General features: G+C 37.4%; 1 protein-coding gene and 1 pseudogene across 7 annotated transcripts in view; one reads left to right on the top strand and one right to left on the bottom strand.

Annotated features, from left to right (window-relative positions):
- The window catches only part of ERICH3 (glutamate rich 3), a 108,934-nt gene that overhangs the window by 30,784 nt on the left and 58,468 nt on the right, over nucleotides 1–19,682 (top strand). Inside the window, exons 4-7 of one of the 7 annotated variants that reach the window (XM_040470651.1) lie at nucleotides 2,481–2,552; nucleotides 4,690–4,818; nucleotides 9,608–9,766; nucleotides 14,317–14,535. In XM_040470651.1, coding sequence (XP_040326585.1) covers nucleotides 2,481–2,552; nucleotides 4,690–4,818; nucleotides 9,608–9,766; nucleotides 14,317–14,535 — 579 coding nt within the window. Of the gene's footprint in view, nucleotides 1–2,480; nucleotides 2,553–4,689; nucleotides 4,819–6,219; nucleotides 6,319–9,607; nucleotides 9,767–14,316; nucleotides 14,536–19,682 lie in introns of those variants that run through there. The other 6 variants (XM_040470657.1, XM_040470656.1, XM_040470652.1 and 3 more) reach the window with 6 other exon arrangements.
- LOC121027324 (60S ribosomal protein L26-like) lies at nucleotides 15,977–16,920 on the bottom strand (annotated as a pseudogene).

The following is a 19,682-nucleotide window of genomic DNA, read 5'->3' as shown; positions in this document are numbered from 1 at the left end:
TGTAACTTACACATCATAACTGTAGAATATGCTATCATTTAAGAGTTTTTGTATATTCTTAAAATTTGGAATAAATGTCTTAGATAAGTGTTAATATAGAATATATAATATAATTTCATATGATGTAATATATATATGATATGTAATATATTAATATAATTAACAAATAGAATAGCTGTCTCTAAATTGTTACATTTATCTCACATTTATTTTATGCTGATGCTATTTACTAATGTTGATACATTAATATTCATGTATTTGTTCATACCACAAACATTAATCAGTAATCGTAGGCTTACCACGTACCAGTTTGAAGCTATGTGATATAGCTAGCTGTGAGATATAAAAACAAAAAAGCAAAAAACAAACAAACAAAAACAAAAACCTACTGTAGAAAGTGATCAAGTGTTAGAAGAGAGGAAAAACAGACCTAGTTCCAGGACGTAGAGAATGATGACTTATCTCTGTGAAAGTCAGAGGAAGCAGAACGGAGGTCCTGCTATTTGAACTGGACCTTGAAGGCTGAGTGAAGCTGCACATGAAAGCATGAGAAAAACATTCGAGAGAGTGAGGACAGCTGGCGCAACGTTAGAGGGGAAAGGCCATTGTGGATGGGCAGGAAAACTCACTGAGGCCAGACCGCAAGGCAGGTTGGTTGAAGGAGCAGCAGGAAGAGCCACTCTTCTGTAAGCTGGGGCCTGGTTTCTGGAAAGGCTTCAATTCCTAACTAGGTTTGGAGCATAGGTGATGAGGCGATGAGACGTTTTTCAGCAAGGGCGTAAAATGAGTGAGCAGAGCATCATTAGAAAGATGATGTTGCTAAAAATGTGGGAGATAGATTAATGAGTTGGAAAAGATTGGAGATGGGAGGTCAATTAGGAAGCTGTTGCCCAAGGGTAAGGACTCACAACAGTCATGACACGCTGGGGAAAGGCAGCTGTCCCTAGAGATGTGAAGGGGGAGAGAGACAGACACTGAATGAGGATGGAGTGGGGAAGAAGGAGCCAGAGCAATTCTGGGGGCGCTAACCTGGCGGGTGGCAGTGCACTGCTGGGGCCCAGGAACTACCTACCACAGGGAGTAGGAGAGAGCCCTCGCGTGGTGGAAACCTGGGCCCTATGGAAAGGTGTCCTGGAAGCCAGCAGGCTCTCACAAGCTTAATGTGCAATGCTTAAACAGGAAAGTACTGGGGGAAAAAGGACCTTGGTCTGACCCAGAGGCAAAGACATTGGTGGCCTCGGTGAAGAGGAGGGGCAGTAGGAGAGAAGGCTGCAGAGACTTGGAAATAAATAAAAGATGGAAAATGATTGGTAGCGAATCTCACAAAATGGTGATCAGTGGGTGAGAGAGCAAGGAAGAGGGAGAGAAGGAAGGGAAGTATCTGAAGAGGTTGATAATACTTGGGTAGGGAAGGATGGAGCCTGAGGGGTCCAAAAGGAAGCACGAAGAGATCAAAAACAGGAAAAAACCACTCTTTAAAACGCTCTCAAATGTGTCTGAATGATTTCCAACAAAATTGTGAGCAGATTATTTTCATATGGGGTTTATTTCTAAATTATATAATTAATATATTACAGAAAGTTAGGAAAATGCAAGAAAGCATAAAAAGGAAACTAACCACATAAAATCTTTGTCTCAGAAAGAACTGCTGTTAACATTCCCTTTTAGTCTCTATTTATACATATACATTGATAAAAATATGCTATGTTGTGACAGGGACACATTTTATGAAAAATAAGTAAATAAGTAAAAACCAAACAAACAGGAAATTAGTGTTCAATAGATTGAACTTCAAATTACATTTCCACCACTGACTAGATATGTGACCTGGGACAAATTCATGGTCCTCTGCCTCAGCTTCTGCACTTGTGGAGTGAGACTGCCTAGCAATTAGCATTGTTCCAGAAGAGATGTTGCCCAGGATGTGACTTCCTGGCACAGGGACAGCCACACAGTATAAGTGTGATCAATTAAATCATAGTTCTGTGCAATTCTGTATTTTACTTTGCTCCTGCATTACGTGCATTTTCAATCTTTTTTTTTAAACAAACTCTTTATGAATCTTATTCTAATGATTATATTCTATTTCATTATACAGATGTGGCCAAAAGTTAACCCTTCTCTATACGGTTTATATTGCTTCTGAATTTTTGCTTTGAAGAGAAAAATCCTTTCAGATAGCATCTTTGTATACCACACAGATATGTTGTCTTTTAATTCTGATTTTCTCCTAGGTTTTGAAGTGGAATGTATTGGTTAAAGGATTGGGACCCTTTTCATCACTTTATGTTAGGGATTGGTTTTCTAAAGAGTTGTATCAATTTATATTCCCACTTGCACACATATGCAGGTGATTCTTCTCCATCTCAATGACAAGGTGGGGAATTGGAATACAGCTAGCTGGGGGGATTATTCTCCTCTAAAAAACTCTTTGCTATAATTGATAGGATCCTTTCCTCCATTCTTTCCTGTGTGCTTAGCGTTATCATCAGCTTGAAATAAAGAAAAAACTGGAGAGCTTGGCTAGGAAGGAGCAAATTCAGAGATTTAAGGTAAGGAGCTACACAATTCTCTTTTACTAAATTATTTTATGATTTTAAAAGTCAGTGGTGCTGTTATTGAAGTTTTTCAAGGCACTTTACCTTTGGGTAACTGAGCTGAAGTCAGGTGATGGTTTCACCAAGACTATGTCTTGGGCACCATTATTTCAGAAGATCTTGGCAAAATAGGAGCTCCTTGTGCAAAATAAATTTTACAAGGTACAAACCTTTCAAAGGAAACATGAAAACATTCTTTTCAAGTTTGAAATTTTGCTTTTGTCTTTTCTTGATTGATATGTGATAGATGCCAAAGGATTTTTGTTTTTTGTCTTTAAAAGCTGAAAATAGATGGTGATGTTCCCAAAGTGGTGGAAAATGGCATTCTAAAAATTATACAATGGCACGTTTTCATGCAAGCATGACCCTTGAAAATAGATGGCAGGAAAGATCTATTTGGCAAACAAAAGCATAAGATTTAGACATTCTGTACAAGGCATTTAAAAATTCCTTGTTTTTCCATTTTTGTATTTGACATCTCTTCTTTGAAGTGAACTTATAAAACATAAATTTGAATTGGGAGGATAAGAGATTCAATTAAGCATGTTTGAAAGGGCTCAGTTTAGGTTAGCAGTTTTATTCTTGAGCCACTCGAACTCACATGTTATTCTTTATTTTCCGTGTCGTATTACAAATGTGGGACCTAAGACACATTTCACAGACTGAGAACTATTTGTAAAGCTTCTGTAGAACAACTTGCCATAGAAGACAGTCATATTTCCCTCTTACCTGATAGACTCAAGTCTATTTCATCATGGTCAAAAGAAAATCTTGTTAGGAAAGTGTTGTTAAATAACAGCAGATAGGGGAGTTTTTCAAGATCAGAAAAGTTGTTGTGTAGAGATCAACTTTGCCAATATTGTCCTGCATCAAGGACTGAGTTATAGATTCTCTGATTTACTGATTAAATGCTCATGGAGAAGAATGGTCCCTGGAAATAGTGACGAACACTGCTTGAAGCAGTGTGTGGTTCACCCTCACCCAGGTTGCCAGACACACTGACTAAGCACACGGGTGTATTACAACAGTGGCAGAAATTCCTGATGGACACTCCACTTCCTCCCTATATGATTTTTATTTATAACGGTTTTCACTTTATAGCTGTACTTGGTGAAAGACCTATGATTTAGGCTCCTTTTATGTAATATGCAACCCTCTTGCTTGGGGCGTGATTTAATTATTTTTTAAGATAGAAAAGTAATACTTGCTGGTAGTCTTTACTAATCAGAGCTGTGAAGAGCATTGTGCTTCTTGTAATGATCTGCTTAAGGCAGATAAATAAATATTATTGTTGCTAGAACTCAGGATGCACTGTATCCGTTGCTATTTCTTTGAGTACAGCTGTTTCTTCCAACATAGGAGACTGAAATTCCTGCCTCTTACTAACACACCCAAAGCCCCAGTACAGCTGTGAAACTTTTTCTGACTGTCATGATAGACTTCAGAAGGAACACTTTTTTTTAATGTTTATTTATTTTGAATTAAATTTTTTAATTTTTTTTTAACGTTTATTTATTTTTGAGACAGAGAGAGACAGAGCATGAACGGGGGAGGGGCAGAGAGAGAGGGAGACACAGAATCGGAAACAGGCTCCAGGCTCTGAGCCATCAGCCCAGAGCCCGACGCGGGGCTCGAACTCACGGACCGCGAGATCGTGACCTGAGCTGAAGTCAGACGCTTAACCGACTGCGCCACCCAGGCGCCCCTGAATTAAATTTTTTAAAATATTTTATTTATTCTTGTGTGAGAGAGAGACAGAGAGAGAGACAGAACATGAGCGAGGGAGGGCAGAGAGAGAGAGAGAGAGAGAGAGAGAGAGAATCTGAAACAGACTCCAGACTCTGAGCTGTCAGCACAGAGCTGATGTGGGGCTCAAACTCATGAACCACGAAATCATGACCTGAGCCAAAGTGGGATGCTTAACCGACTGAGCCACCCCAGAAGGAACACTTCCGGGCACCCCAGAAGGAACACTATTGAAAGTAATGAGAAAGGACTTCTTTAATAATAAGTTATCTCTTACCTGTCAGGCAATAACCTAACCTAGATTACTAATGATGCATCAACTTATCAAATCACTTTCTTATCCTAGGGAGAATCCACAAGATGGTTTATAGAAAATAACATGCCAATCCTATCTCCTCACCCCCCAGTTGGCCCAAAGACTAACCGTGGCCATAGTGTTCTGGTTGATGAAGGACATTCCAGTCCAATAACACTGGTGAGTCTTATTAAACACTCTGTCATGTGCCATCCCAACTAATTTATAATTTCCAATGACTCTCAGAAAGAATTCTATTTGTCTGTATAATTCTGTGAATCCTACTAAATGACAATGCGGTTTTGTATCTGTTCAACTGTCTTTACTGAATGTCCCAGTTACAATCAATATCACCCCTTTCAAATTATTTTGAGAGAGAGAGTACAAGTGGAGGAGGGGCAGAGAGGGAGAGAGAGAGAGAGAGAGAGAGAGAAAATCCCAAGCAGGCTCTGCACTGCCAGCACAGAGCCAGATGCAGGGCTCAAACTCATGAACCGTGCGATCATGACCTGAGCCAAAGTCGGACACTTAACTGACTGAGCCAGCAAGGTGCCCCATAGATTAGTTTTCTTGAAGTGAAGATTATTTATGTTACTTACATACCAAAATGACTTTACTGGCTCTGTGACATGTTTAGAAAAACCTGGATTCTTCCACCTGACATTTAAAACTCTAAGCCCTATGACCTCAATTTAGCCAACTCAATATTTCCCCTCATGATTACCCTTTAGCACCCTACGATACAGCAAGATTGTGGAACCATGAGTCGTTCCACATATGTTCTGTGTTTTCTGACCTCTGGGTTTTGTCTTGCTGCCCCCTCCACTCTCACCTTATCTGTAAAACTTCTATGCACACAAACTCAGTCATACTGTATAGCATGGTGGGCTATATACTTATATTTGTGTTTCTTTTATCAAAAGCATGTACACATACCCTAACAAAAATACTTAAATATACAGAGATTCTGTTTAAAGAAATTTCATGCCGACATTTCATTCCAGTTTGGTTGACTTATAATATAGAGATGATATTTGTTTGAAAGAAGGTAAGGTAGCTTGAAACAATATAGATACAGGAAAAGACTTGCAAAATATTTGCTGGAGGTTGATGGTTTAAGTTGTAAATGAATTGCTTGATCACATCTTTATTCTTATTTTATGTGGCCTAATATATTTTCTTGTTAGCATGAACATTTTTTTGGATTGCACAATATTTGTAGAGAAATTGCAAAGCTTTCCCAGATTGTTGAAGTAGGTTCATCGCATATAGTGTTAAGCTTTGACATTTTTCAAAGGTAAATATGTTTTGACATTTCCCGATGAACAGCTCAAGTTATGAAAAGCAACCGTTTTCCCTTTGTTGATACCATATTTCCAAGCTTCATTTAAATGTATACGTACACAAATAATTCTTTTTGGTTTTGGATGGCAAATTCACTAGGCTCTCAAAAGCTTAACCTGGTTGAAACAAAAGAAACAATCAAGTGCTGTTTTCCATCTTCCCACCTGTTTCAGAGAGGAAAAACCCTTGAAAGGCTTTCTTTTCAATTTTCCAGCTGAACACCCTCAATAAGTAGTTTATGATACATCCAGGAGATCTTAATGTGGCAGGAGTGAGAAAGTAATTTAAAAATTACAGGAAACACTGACACCAGCACTTCAGAAGCCTTTCTATCTGGTAAGCCACCATTCTTCACTTGGTCACCCCCTATGGTGCAAAAGCACCATAGGGGATACCTATTGTGATCTCTGAATTGTAGTTCCCATTTTACAGAAATTCAAATCTTCCTTTTAATTCTCCCAACTTGGATACATATCCTTTAAATTTGACTCCTGACCTCCGTGTGCCATTGAGATGGAGAAAATAATCCTTTTGGGATATTGTCATTGATTTTTCTTTTAACTTTCTTGAATAAAGAAAGAAACCATCCAGTGAATAGTTATTGCACTTGGTCACTAATTGAACCTAAACTTTCAGAGTAGCATATAGGCTTTTAGCTACACCATTCCCATTAAAACTGTGGAAAACCATTCAACTAATTCTGTACAAGCTTGGGAAATTCACCCCTGGAGATCTTCTACTAAGAATTAAAAACGCTCAGCTAAGCTGAGTAACCACCAGGTAGTCAGTTTCAATTCACATTCTGGTACAGTTTTGAAAATGTTAAGCTACAGTGCCGTATTTATTCCAAGAAAATATATTACAAACAGTTTCAAATATAGCAAAATTTAAGGTGGCTTCTGATGTGAACTACAACAGTTTGTAGCTCACAGCTGTTAGTTGAATGATGCAGATTTGTTTTTAGAGATAAATGTAATCAGTTAAACATTTGACTGCCATATTCATCTAACTGAATGATATCTGTATGCAAATGGGGGAAATAAAATTTAGAGCACAGAAGCGAATAGATCATGTTCTAGTTTATAGTAACCTGCTTTCTTGAATTCCTACATTAGATTTTCAATGTGTTTGTGTTCAGTTGAATTATTTGACAAGAGAGAGTCTTAAGCATATTTGTTTTACAGAGTGTTAAAGAATTCTTTTGGATAATCTGATTTCCTTGTTCAGAAACCTCTAGTTTGATATATCTTTGTGGGTTTTAAGACATTTTGCCTTTTGGCTCATAGAATCTTGTGTTCTATTTCTTTAAATCAAATGTTGCCTTAGTCAATCCACTAAGGATTCCATATAGGTCATGAAAGAGGTTTGTGTGCAGAGACCCAAGATAGCAATGACTTAAATATAACGGTGCCTTCCCTCCTGTAACACACTTACGTGAGTTTCAGCTGTTGTGCCCAGTGCTACTGTGTGAGCTCATCAAAAGCTCAGACTCCTATTGTGTCATTGATCTGCCAAACTTAGTGTGTTGTCTTCATATACATAAGCCAGGATGGCATATCACCATGTGAATATTTCAATCTGAGGGAAGGGGGTAAAGGGAAAGTGACAGCACATCTCTTCGATATAGAGGTTTCATGTATCACTTCTGCTCACAGCTAGTTGGCCAAATCTTAGGCATACATCTGTACAGAGTTGCAAGAGATGCTGGGAAATATACTTTTTATTTATGAGAGCCACGTTCCCTGATGAAAATTCTATTACTAGTGAAGAAAGAAAAACAGATACTGAGCAATATTATTTTTGATACCCTTCCCATGTTTGTCTCAACAAGTAGCTTTCCTTACTTCGATGTTCAAAGTTATCATTCTTCTTCTCTGCTCATCCATTTTCTTCCCTTGATCATCCATTTGGATAAAATGCTTCTGTGAAAACTTGAATTTGTCCTAGTCTCATTGGTTTATTCCAAACAACATTTAGTTCTAAGTCCTGTTAGTTCTTAGATATTCTGTTATTGTTGCTATTGTCTCTTTGGCAGTGTTTGTGTGGTTTATTTGGCACTAATTGTCTTGCGTTGCATTAGATGTTAAAAATTACTTTTTATTTTCCTCATAGTGCCTATAGTTGGAATCCAGTGAATGTTGACTTAACAAAATCAGACATTTAGTGACATATGACATACTTGTAAAGATGGCACTCAGACCAAATTGTGGTGGTAGGAGCTGTCTCATCATTTTTTATGTATTTACACTTTTCCAGAGTTGAATATTTGTTGTTCACTGTTCTTGAGTCAGTGCATTTATACACCATCCTTCTAACTCTCTTGCCCAAATATACATGAATTATTCTCAACAAGTTCCTACTTTTTGTTGTAATAGAACAATGGAGCCAAAAACCTTGTTTTTCCTTCTTGAAAGGTTGCTGATCTTTATACTAAACTTAAAGTGTTCTGTCAGTGGCACAAAAAGCATTTCTGATGCTCCATACCCGCACTTTTTATATTCTTTATAGTACATTCTTGATTAGAAAATGCATCAGTCAGGGTCTCAGCAGGAAACAGATGGCACACACAAATAGGGTAATTAGGAAGAGTTTAATGAAGAAACTATTTACAAAGATGCCGGCAGGGTTAAGGAAAACCAACCGGGGGTGTTAAGCGTTCTAGGGTCAGCATGATGGGAAACCACAGCACCTAGACCAGAGAGGGAGATGGAAGGATTGGGTATCAGCACCAGCAGGCAGGACTTGTCAGCTAGGAGAGGACTGCCTGACAGGAGCTGTGGACTCAGCTGACCCATCACACACAACCTTTGGTGGGAAGGGTCCAGGAGAATTAAGACCCCAACCTCTTGCCTCTTGTCTTCTGATCCCCTGCCAGTGCCTATCATCGGCCAAATCCAACTGGAATCCTGAGATTAGTTGGTGCAGTCAGTAAAGAAATGACTCCCAGAGGGCAGAGCAGGGAAGAGAAGGCAGAAGAGGGGCAAATGGAAAAGATCCAGCCTAGAAAACCTCTCCATTTTTACACAGTGTTTTCCATTTGCCGGTTACGGTTTTTCATTTTTACTTTTCTGATATTTCAAGGGAGAAGTTGAATAAATGGTAATGTATTATAGTTAGGCATCCGCCTTTTCTCTTTTTGAATCATATTGTCTGCTTTTACTTCAGCACCATTCTTAAGATGTAAAGGACTCAACAGTAGTTTATGTTGAAAACATTTAAATGGAAATGAGTCCATTCCAATCATATCTCTTTAGATCTCTAAAATAGGAACATTATTCAAGGTAACATTTAATTGAGCAAAGCCATTTTCATGCACCGAATAAATTAGGTATTGTCAGCAAGTTTACAAAATGAATAAAATACAGGAACCTAACAGAGAACATCTCCTTTGTCTAGAATACTCTATAATTGTGGCATTTAGTTATGTAGAGGACTTACACACCATATGTTTTAACAAATACTTTGGGTCATAAGGCTATGTATAATGGAAGGACATAATTAAAGTTTAATCTGTTCAGTAAAAAGGCACCATTAATTACTCTAGGCAATTTGTTGGGTTATTAATTGGTTCTGGAAACATGTCAAGATACTAATTTAAATGGAATTTTTTTCCCTAATTGTCTAGACAGCCCCTCGACCATACACTGCCCCAGGAAATATGCAGCCTCCAATTCGATTAAAGCCTCTTCCCAGTAATCCTGCAGTAGGAACCGCTCCAAAGATAACTTCGGGGTCCAGATTGAAAACCTCATTGCTGGAAAATGAAGCTCCATTTCCCATTGGGGTAAATGTTACTTTTTCAAAAAATATCTTTTTATCCTTCATTAGAATATTAGATTACCAAGGTTTTAAGATACAAGGATTCAATTAATCTACTCAGTGAAATTTATATTGTGCACTTATTAAGCATTTACTATGTACTTCTGTTTAATTACATCTTACTCTAACTGGAAGGCCTATGATTTCTGTGCTATTAAGCAAAAAGAGTAAGGAATAGATTTGTAATAATATAAGGTCACCTTTCATTAATTCGAATGGATGTGTAAAAAACAAAGAGAAACTTTTTATAGCCAGGTATGACTTCTATCAGAATAGACCCAGTGTTGACTGATTCTAAATTTTAAATGCATGAAACCTAGAAAATGAAACTTTCCAAGAATAGGCTTACATTTGCATGCTGACTTACTTTACCATCAGTGTATGAAATTGCTTCAAGTTTGACTCTGGAGAAAGTTGGATACAGAAGAAAAAGAATGTCCATCTTTAAAAAATGGTGAATTAATCACACATAGGAGCTTGACTTGCTTCATTTTCAAGGTTATATCTCTGGTAATTTGAACTTATTTTAATAGAGCTCAGGAGGGAGATGTGGTAAACATAAAATATGAGTTAGTTAAGCAGGGAGGAATCATTAGAACATTCAGTAATTAGGGAGGGTATCCTTTGTATTTCCAACATGAAGAAGAAACATTTGAGAGCTTAAGAAAGAATCTGTGTCACGAGTTCAGTTGTCACTGCATTCAAATAGGTGAATTTAGTTCCATTTCTTATTAGGAAATATAAGACATATGAAATTAAGATATTTTTTTCTTTTTTTGAAATTAAGATTTTTTCATCTAGAATTGACAGATAACCTTGATACTAAGAAATTAATTCAGACAAATGATTGTGTTTCATGATAAAAGTATAAATATAACTAACAAATAACTAATATTTTATCCATTTAATATGCTTTTCAGCTTATGAAGCACTTTTCCCAAACCTTTAGTTAATTTAATAGTTGTTTCCTAGAAAGCAGGAGAAACTAAACCAAGAGTGGTAGCACTTTGTATAGGGAATGGTGCTTAGGGCTAGGCAGAGGCTTGTGAATTCATAAGTCAATTAAGCTGACCTTCTAGGATCAGCTAGAAAGCCTAGAGGTTTCCTGTTTCAGCTAGTGTCCAGGAACGGTCAGATCCTGAGAGATTGTCTCAGGTTAACTAAAATAATACAGAACAAGTTCATTTTTCTCCTTTAGTAAACCAAAATAGGGAGCCAAATCATAATCAAGGGCCATTAATTCACCAGACATCAAATAATCAAAGCTGTAGAAGCAGGTCATTATCCCTCTGTAGATAGACCTACATGGGAAGCCAGATCACAATGAGAAGGTTGCCTAGTGAGCATGGAATCAGAATGATGGTATGTAGGGGGATGGAATCAGATTAAAATGGCTTGATGTACCTATCTCATCTTAGGAATGGGCTTGCCAAAGGTACCAGAAAACTCAAAGGTCTTTGGCTAAAATCCTGTGTATCTTCCTGGGATAATTTTGCCATTAGGACTGGAAATATTTAAAGTCCAATAGGTGGGATTTTCTCTCCCCTAGATAGTGCTGGGATATACTTTATTTATTTATTTTTTTTAATTTTTTTTTTTAACATTTATTTATTTTTGAGACAGAGAGAGACAGAGCATGAATGGGGGAGGGTCAGAGAGAGGGAGACACAGAATCGGAAACAGGCTCCAGGCTCCGAGCTGTCAGCACAGAGCCTGACGCGGGGCTCGAACTCACGGACCGTGAGATTGTGACCTGAGCCGAAGTTGGCCACTCAACCAACTGAGCCACCCAGGCGTCCCTGGGATATACTTTATACTTTCCACATTTGCCAACGTGATTATATTTTTTCCTGAGCTCCTATACTTTGGTAGACACATTTTCCTGTTAGATACATAAATACTATCAGTCAAGTAATATTCAAGTTCTGCTGGCTAGGGAGGGATTTTTTTTTTTCTTTCAGGTGATTTTCCAGCTCTGCTCTGAGACACTGGGTGGATTTATTAAATCTGCATAGGGCCTTATACTTTCCTGTTTTCAAGTTTTGGGGTATGAGCAAGAGATAGCCACTTAGTGGTAGCTTACTTAGGCTGACAAGGTTGAGATCAATTCCATGTTAATTTAAATTAGGTAAACTTATACTTTTCATTTAGTAAATATTTATCAGGCACTTACTATGGACTAGATACTGCTCTAGGCATTGATGATATGTCAATTATCAAGGCAGACAAAAGTGTCTAACTTATTGGAATTTTTACTGTAATATACATAGGCAAACTCTACTGGCCAGAAATACAAGTAATTTTTCCATGGCCTTGATGATGAAGATGATTTAATATAAAATCAGACTAGAGATTTCTCAAGAATAGTAGTCTGTATGATTGCTGAGTATGTAATGAGTACCCACTAAATTCTTATTGCTTTCTTAAAGAGTTTAACGAAGAAACTATTTACAAAGATGCCAGCATTCCCAAAGTTATGCATATGAGGAGAATCTTTTGAAGGGAAAATAGGCATAAGCAAGTTTCTAAGCATCAGGAATGAGCATCTTTGATTTAGGCAAAAGCAATTTGGTCAAGACAGGGTGGCCAAGAGGCAACTGAGTAAAAATAGTGACTTGATTGAAAATGATTATCCTTAGAACGAGAGTTTCTCATACACTACTGATAGGTATAGAAATTGGTACAACTATTTGTGAAGACAATGTGGGAATATCAATATTTTAAATGAACACGCTCAAGCATTTTTATATATAGGAATTTATTTTAGGAATATACACATATGTGCAAAGAAATAGATTCGAGAATATTTAATATTATAATATTTGCAATAGTGAACAATTGAAGACACCTAACAATGTAATAGGATGTTGTATAAAAATACTATAGTTTATTAAAGTATGTTAAACAAAATAATAAGGTAAACTTATCTGTACCAGCATGGAAAGATGTCCAAGACACTTTGGGCTAAAAAAGCAAGGTAAGGAATGGCATATTAATCTTTTAAAAAATTCACTAATCCATTTCCAAATAAGGCATACCATTGACTGATAACTACTTAGAAAAAAACAAAACAGAACAAACCCAAAGCGTCAAAGTTTGGATTCATTGTTCTTATTTTATTGTTTTTATTTTCACTTAATTTATATTTGTATTACAATATCAATGCACCCCATCGCAGAAAAATCAGAAAATGTGAAAAAAGAAAAATGAGAACATAAATGGCACCTACATATCAACTATTTAACAATTCTGAATTCCTTGGTGCCTATTTAAATCCTTTTATGGTCACATAAATGTTGCTTTCAATCAAAATATGAACCATATGTGCCTTTATTTATCCTCCTTTACTTATTTAGCAATGAGAAATGTTTGGAGAATGACTCCCCTTTATTAACAATAACTTTTCATTATATTAAAGCATCTCAAAGAATAAATTGACTGAAAACACCATACCAAATAAATGGGTATAAAATGGATAAAAGTGATTAAACGTGCCTTAAAGTGTGGGAAACTACCTCAGATACACAAAAATGACCAATTTATGAAAATTCAAATACTCAAATATACTTGAAAAATGTGATATAATTATTGATTATACCGTTGGTGCTCTTTAATTTTTGATTGATACATTTTTTTGCAAATAATACAAGGTGGAAATAATATAAGGTGGAAAATGATATGCTCCAATAATCCAAATCCCAAAAGGCAACCCTTAGTTCAAAGTCTTCCTGTCATCCTTGATTTTTATCAAAATCCACATACAAATTATTTAAAAGAAATGTGTGATCACATTGCATGGACCTTTTTATGTGAGGATGAATAGATTCATACTGTTCTTTTTGAAGCCTGGTGAGAATCTATTACAAAGACCACAAAAAATTGTAATTAAATATTCTATTGTTGGACTTGATGGTTCAACAAAATTTGGTGTGCATGTGTGTGTGTGTACCCTTATACACATTTATATCAATGTATTGTGCAGTATCTTAGTAGGATTTATTCCTACAAGTTGAATTTCTAGGAGAAAAATTTCTAGTCTTTGGGTCAGAGTCTGCATTTAGTTCCTAGATATTATATTATCAAGGGATGTAATAACGCCAGGATGGGTGAAAATCAGTGTGAAAAAAGTAATAATAACACTCCGCTGTTAAGTGGATTATCTAACCCTGCTTCAAAGTACAATACTCCAAACTTCCTGACTTTAAATTGTTTAATTGTGCTGGGTCCCCATAGATTTAATGGGTTGTTGAAGAAAAATCCCAAAGTACTTTGAAAATGTCATAACTGTGTATTTGGCTTAAAAATATACTTAAATAAGGTTAAAAATTTTTGAAAATTTAACTTGCTGTGGATATTACAAAAAGCCACTTTTCAATAAAAACATGAAGTGTTTTGAGTTTGCCTATTGATGTCAGTTGTGTTTACATGCAATGTAAACCATAGTCTTAAAATTTGGGGCTATATTGGTCACTACTTCTGTTTTACTGGTTGTTATGTCATGAAATGTGATTACAGGGCAAGAAAGCAGTGATGAAGTTCAAGAACTCCATGGACAATTCACAGGAAGTGAATCGCTATCAACTTCCAAACATTAACAATTACATGATGCCTATTCCTCCTTCACCTCCTCCCCACAAAGGAAAAATCACAAGGGAAAATAGACTTGAATCATGGAGAAGGAGAAGATTTCGTCCAACCACTGCTCCCAATGGCTTAGAGCCTCTCTTTACCAGGGTGAATATGGAATCAAGTTTTCTTTTATCAATTTAGCACAGGTTACATTGTGCTTTTAAATTTCTGGATGTATAGTAAAAATGAATCTAGGGAAATCAAATGCAAATGCCTTACAAAAATAAATATAATAATTTTATAAATGTAATTGTAAGCTTGAATGAATCTGAAATCAGATACTTGAGTAGTTCAGTTCAGTAATTTAGCACAATTAATTAAAAAATCCAGTAAATCTTGAGGTCAAATTTAGTTTGTACTATGCCCATTTCCAAATTATTTATTTCCTTCAATTTGCCCATTCAATCACGTGTTATCAGAAGTATTTTAACATGTAATTTGTGAAAATTTAGAGACTTAAGTATACCAAAAAACATAACATGCCACATCAAGTACCTATTAGAGCTTCCTTTTAGTGATTTTTGGGAAAATATTCTATAATATTTTCTTTCAGTGTTCTTTGAAAGTCGTAGAGCTTGTTGTACTCATTTTCTCAAAATACTGATTAAAAAAAAATAGCCCTAAGACCAGTTAGACTGTACGGGACACTTTACAGGACAAAGGCAAAAGATCTCTTAATTTTTATCATGTAAATACACAACTAATGAAAATTATATGTAACTTCTGTGATTATTAGCAGATAGGTAGGTCTACCTTTCACTGATTGAGAATCAGGGAGTGAAGTTCCGACTTGCACGCAGACTGCGTACTGACTCTTCTAAACCAGCCTCATTACAGCATTATTTTTTGACCTCATTCCATATCTGAATCCCACAGCTCTCTGCATCAATAACCTCAAAATATTGGGACTGTCTTCCTTGCACTTGCCCAAATTTTCTCTTTTCCATTTTCACCATTATTCTTCCTTTGTTATAGCTTCTGAAGAACTTTGTATTCCTCATGTCAGAGGTCCACTGTCCCATGGGTCCTCAATTTTACCTTTTTCCACTGCCCTGTCATTCTCCTATCTAATTTGGATTTTCATCCTCCCTGTAACATACATCTCCGTCTCTCAGCGTACCCAGGCTTCCACAGAGGAACTGGATCTTCTCTTCATGTGCTGTAGCCTGAGATTCTTCTTCTCTCCTCCAACAAAGTCCTCTGAAGAGTAGTTGGCTGTCGCTTTAGTCTAACAAACAACCCCAGGCAGCTCAGCTTACAACAACAAAGGTTGATTTCTCTCTCTCTCTTTTTTCATTTTAACGGTTTTTAATTAATTTTTAAATGTTTTCATTTATTTTTGAAGGAGAGAGAGAGAGAGAGAGAGAGAGACAGAGAGAGACAGAGCATGAGCAGGGGAGGAACTGAGAGAGAGGGAGACACAGAATTCGAAGCAGGCTCCAGGCTGTCAACACAGAGACGGATGCAGGGCTCGAACCCACGAACCGTGAGATCATGACCTGAGCCGAAGTCGGACGCTTAACCGACTGAGCCACCCAGGCGCCCCTAACAGTTTTTATTTAAAGTAGTATATCAGATTACTTTATTCCTGTATCTTCTCAATGGTTTCTTCCTTTTTTTTGCCCTTTTCCTTTCCTACTTGGCGAGACTTGGCTTTACATTCAAGGATCTCTTTGTGGTCTTTGTCCAGTTTTAGTCTAGTGATAACCATCTTTCCAAGGTGAAGGCCCACCTTCTTTCGCTGCGCCTGCTCAATGCACATGTCCCATTTCTTCCTGTAAACCTGGACTCCTTTGCCAGTCTGCTGACCTTTGTAGTGTCCTTGCACAACCTATACTTCAGCATCCTTTTGGAGGGGCATGGATCGAACGTTGTACTTCTGTCTCAGCTCTTGGGAAAGAGGGGAAGACCTAATCTTTCTGCGAATGTGGGAAGGTGCTTTGGAATGCCTTTTATGGTTCTTGCTTGGGTCGGAAGTCACAAGGAGTTGGAGCTTCATTTTGGCTGCTGGCGCTTCAGCGGTGGCTGGCTGCAGAAGGGAAGAACGGAGTTTATTTCTTGTTCGCATAATCGTCTGCTGTTTATCAGCTGCAATTCTGAGACCCAGACTGTAGAAACAGTCCCCGTCTGGGGTATGTCTGGGGTATGTTGCCTTCATGGACAACAGAACCATGGAAAGTTTTTAAGATTCCACTCAGCAGGGAAACGTGTTACTTCTGTTTGAATTCCATTACCAAAGCCTGACAGCGGTGGAAGAAGAAGTATCTTCCTCCCACGGAGTGGGGCAGTGAATATTTGGGCCAATAATAAAACCCACCATGTCTACTAACTTACCTCTGAACTGTACATGCTGGCATTGGTCCCCCTGCACTAAGCCAGCAAACATGTGCTCTTGAAGTCTGTGGCCTCTATTTAGTGAGAACAGTGAGTTTTTCATGATATTCACATGCTGGCAGCATTTGATCTTCTGATGTTAAAATATATTACAGGAATAAGCTCGACCCATTCATATTTTTAATTTTTTTAAAAAAGGGTTTAAATATCTCATAAACCATAAGAACATATTAAATCTATATGTGCAAGTTAAATAACAGTAATCAAGAAAGCACCCATGTACACATCATTATTTCTTAACCAAGTAGAACACTGCTGTCATATTATGAGCCCCTATTTCCTGCTCCATCACATCCCCTACTGCTTCCCAGAGTAACCATCATACTGACTTCTTTCTTAACTGAGTCCTGTTTCTCTTCAGAGTTCTCTGATTTAGATGCATGAAACTTCAGAAATAAGCTCAAATCTACCATTGTAATGAAAGAACAATGTTTACAGGAGAAAGGAGAAAGAAGCTGAATGGAGTCTTTGGGTCAGAGTCCAAGTTTGGTTCCTTGATAGTTTTAAGAGCCTCTTCTGGATAAGTCAGAGAAGCCAGGTCATGAGAGTTTCCCAGGGAGATGGGGCTCACCAGGGTCAGGGCATCTAGGCAAGTCTTAGTGTGGGTCAGCCACTGGATGCGCTGGGCTTCTGTACTGGGCACGGAGGGGAGAGCAGGGACTTTTCCACCCTGTGGCCATGACAAGTGAAGTGCAGATAAGCATGTAAGCCAGCCTCTGCTGGGCGTTCTGCACTGGGGTTAGCAACACCATGGTGTCAGAGGGCATCCTGGCTTCCATAGACCTTAGCATGTCTGTCTTTTGAGTTACAGGGTTTTAGCCTGACTTGGTCTTTTGTTTCCAAACTTCTATTCTCTCTATTTGGAATCTCTGTTTGGGGAATGCTGGAGCTACTAGACTGAAACTCTAATATTCTTAGCTTTTCTATTTTCTCATTCTTTTTTTTGTTCTACTTGACAGGAGATTTCCACAATTTTATCTTCCACACATTCTACTGAGTTTTTTCTTTGGGTGCCTTATTTTAATTCTAAGAACTCACTTTTGGTTCACTGAATGTTACTTTTTTTATTTTTTAATATATTTTATTTATTTATTTATTTATTTTTTTTGAGAGAGAGAGAGAGAGCACACGGGAGGGGCAGAGAGGGAAAGGGGGAGAGAGAATCTTAAGCAGGCTCCACGCCCAGTGCAGAGCCCAATGTGGGGTTCAATCTCACAACCATCAAGAGTCAGAAGCTTAAATGGCTGAACCATCCAGGTCCCACCACTCAATGTTACTTTTAAAAATCATCTTGCTCTCTGGGGTGCCTGAGTGGGTCAGTTAAGTATCTGGCACTTGATCTTGGCTTAGGTCTTAATCTCATGGTTGCGTGATAGATCCCAGGGTCAGGGTCCATGCTGATAGCATGGAGCCTGCTTGGGATTCTCTCTCTCCCTCTCTCTCTCTGCCCCTCCCCTGCTCATGCCCCCTTTCTCTCTCAAAATAAATAAATAAACTTTTTAAAAAATCAATAAAACATGTCTTACTCTATGATTTGTTCTATAAATGTCCAGTAGATAAGAAATGTTAATTATGTCTTTCCTGTTTTCACATGCTTAGCATTCTTGTTTATCCGCTCTCTCAGTTCCTAACTTCTAGAGATAATTCATTCTCTGTAATTGTAGACCTGTCAGTTTCTCCTTATAATTATGTCAAATTCTGCTTTGTAATGTTGAGAATCCCTGGTCATATGCTCTCGGATTTAGGATTATTCTATTTTACTGGTGAAGTGATTCTTTATGATTAAAAAATGTTCCTCTTTATCACATTACTTTTAGCCTTAAGATCTCTGTTCTCTCGGTACTTATTTTCTTTAAATTAGTATTTAATATATAGTATTTAATATTATATATATATGTGTGTGTGTGTGTATATATTCATTTTACTTTCAGCCTTTTAATATCTTTGAATTTAAACTTTAGGTTTTAAATGTATTTATGTAGCATGTGGATGCTTTGTGTTTATTTCAATCTGAAAATATCTGTTCCTTTAATAAGTGAGTTTAGGTCAATCACATTTATTTGATTTAGTAGTATACTTAGACTTCTGCCATCTTCATTTGTATTTTCTACTTACCATGATTTTTCTTTGATAGTAGCATTTTATGCTATTATTGCCTATTGCCTCTTCCTTGAAACTTTCCTCCTTTGCCTTCCATGACACTCTACCTTCATCTTTCTTTGCCATCTCCTTTTACCTCTCATCTTGCCTCCTTTGTGACTCTTCTTCATACTTATTAGCCATCACTACAGGCTTAGACCTTGACTCTTGTTTTTGTATTCCAGATGTAGTCATCTTGTCGCATGACTTCGGGAACTTCCTAGATGTCTCTTGGATTTGTCACTAGCTCCTGGGTCCTCAGGTATAGAATAAAATTGGCACAGTGGGGAAAGTCAGTATTTATTTAAGGAGAGGTGGCTCTCATGAGTAGTTTGTACATTAGATTTACTCATTTTATGCCTACCACCCCCAAAGCATCCTCCAAATCATCTTAAAAGGAAAAAAAAACATGTCAGAAAAGGCAAAGAAATAAGGCCTCTTCTTCTGTAGAGCACAGTCTCTGCCTTCTGTGGTCTGTGTCTCTAGGGGATGATCCATGGAGCTAAATGACAAGGTGTGGTAGATCTTACAGCCTGGCAAGTTGCTACTGTTCCCTGTTGCTTTGTTTCCTTTTGTTCTAGGACCAGCAGAGCTTTTATACTGCTTTTACAGAATCTGTGAGACTAGTTACACTATTTTTACAGACTCTGTGAGACTAGTTACACTGTTTTCACAGACTCTGTGAGGCTAGTTACACTGTTTTTACAGACTCTGTGAGG

Source organism: Herpailurus yagouaroundi, unplaced genomic scaffold (genome assembly GCF_014898765.1).
Source record: "Herpailurus yagouaroundi ecotype Mexico unplaced genomic scaffold, PumYag 77, whole genome shotgun sequence".
Lineage (NCBI taxonomy): Eukaryota > Metazoa > Chordata > Mammalia > Carnivora > Felidae > Herpailurus > Herpailurus yagouaroundi.
Note: the sequence above shows the minus strand (reverse complement) of the source record. Positions and strands in the feature narration are given on the sequence as shown.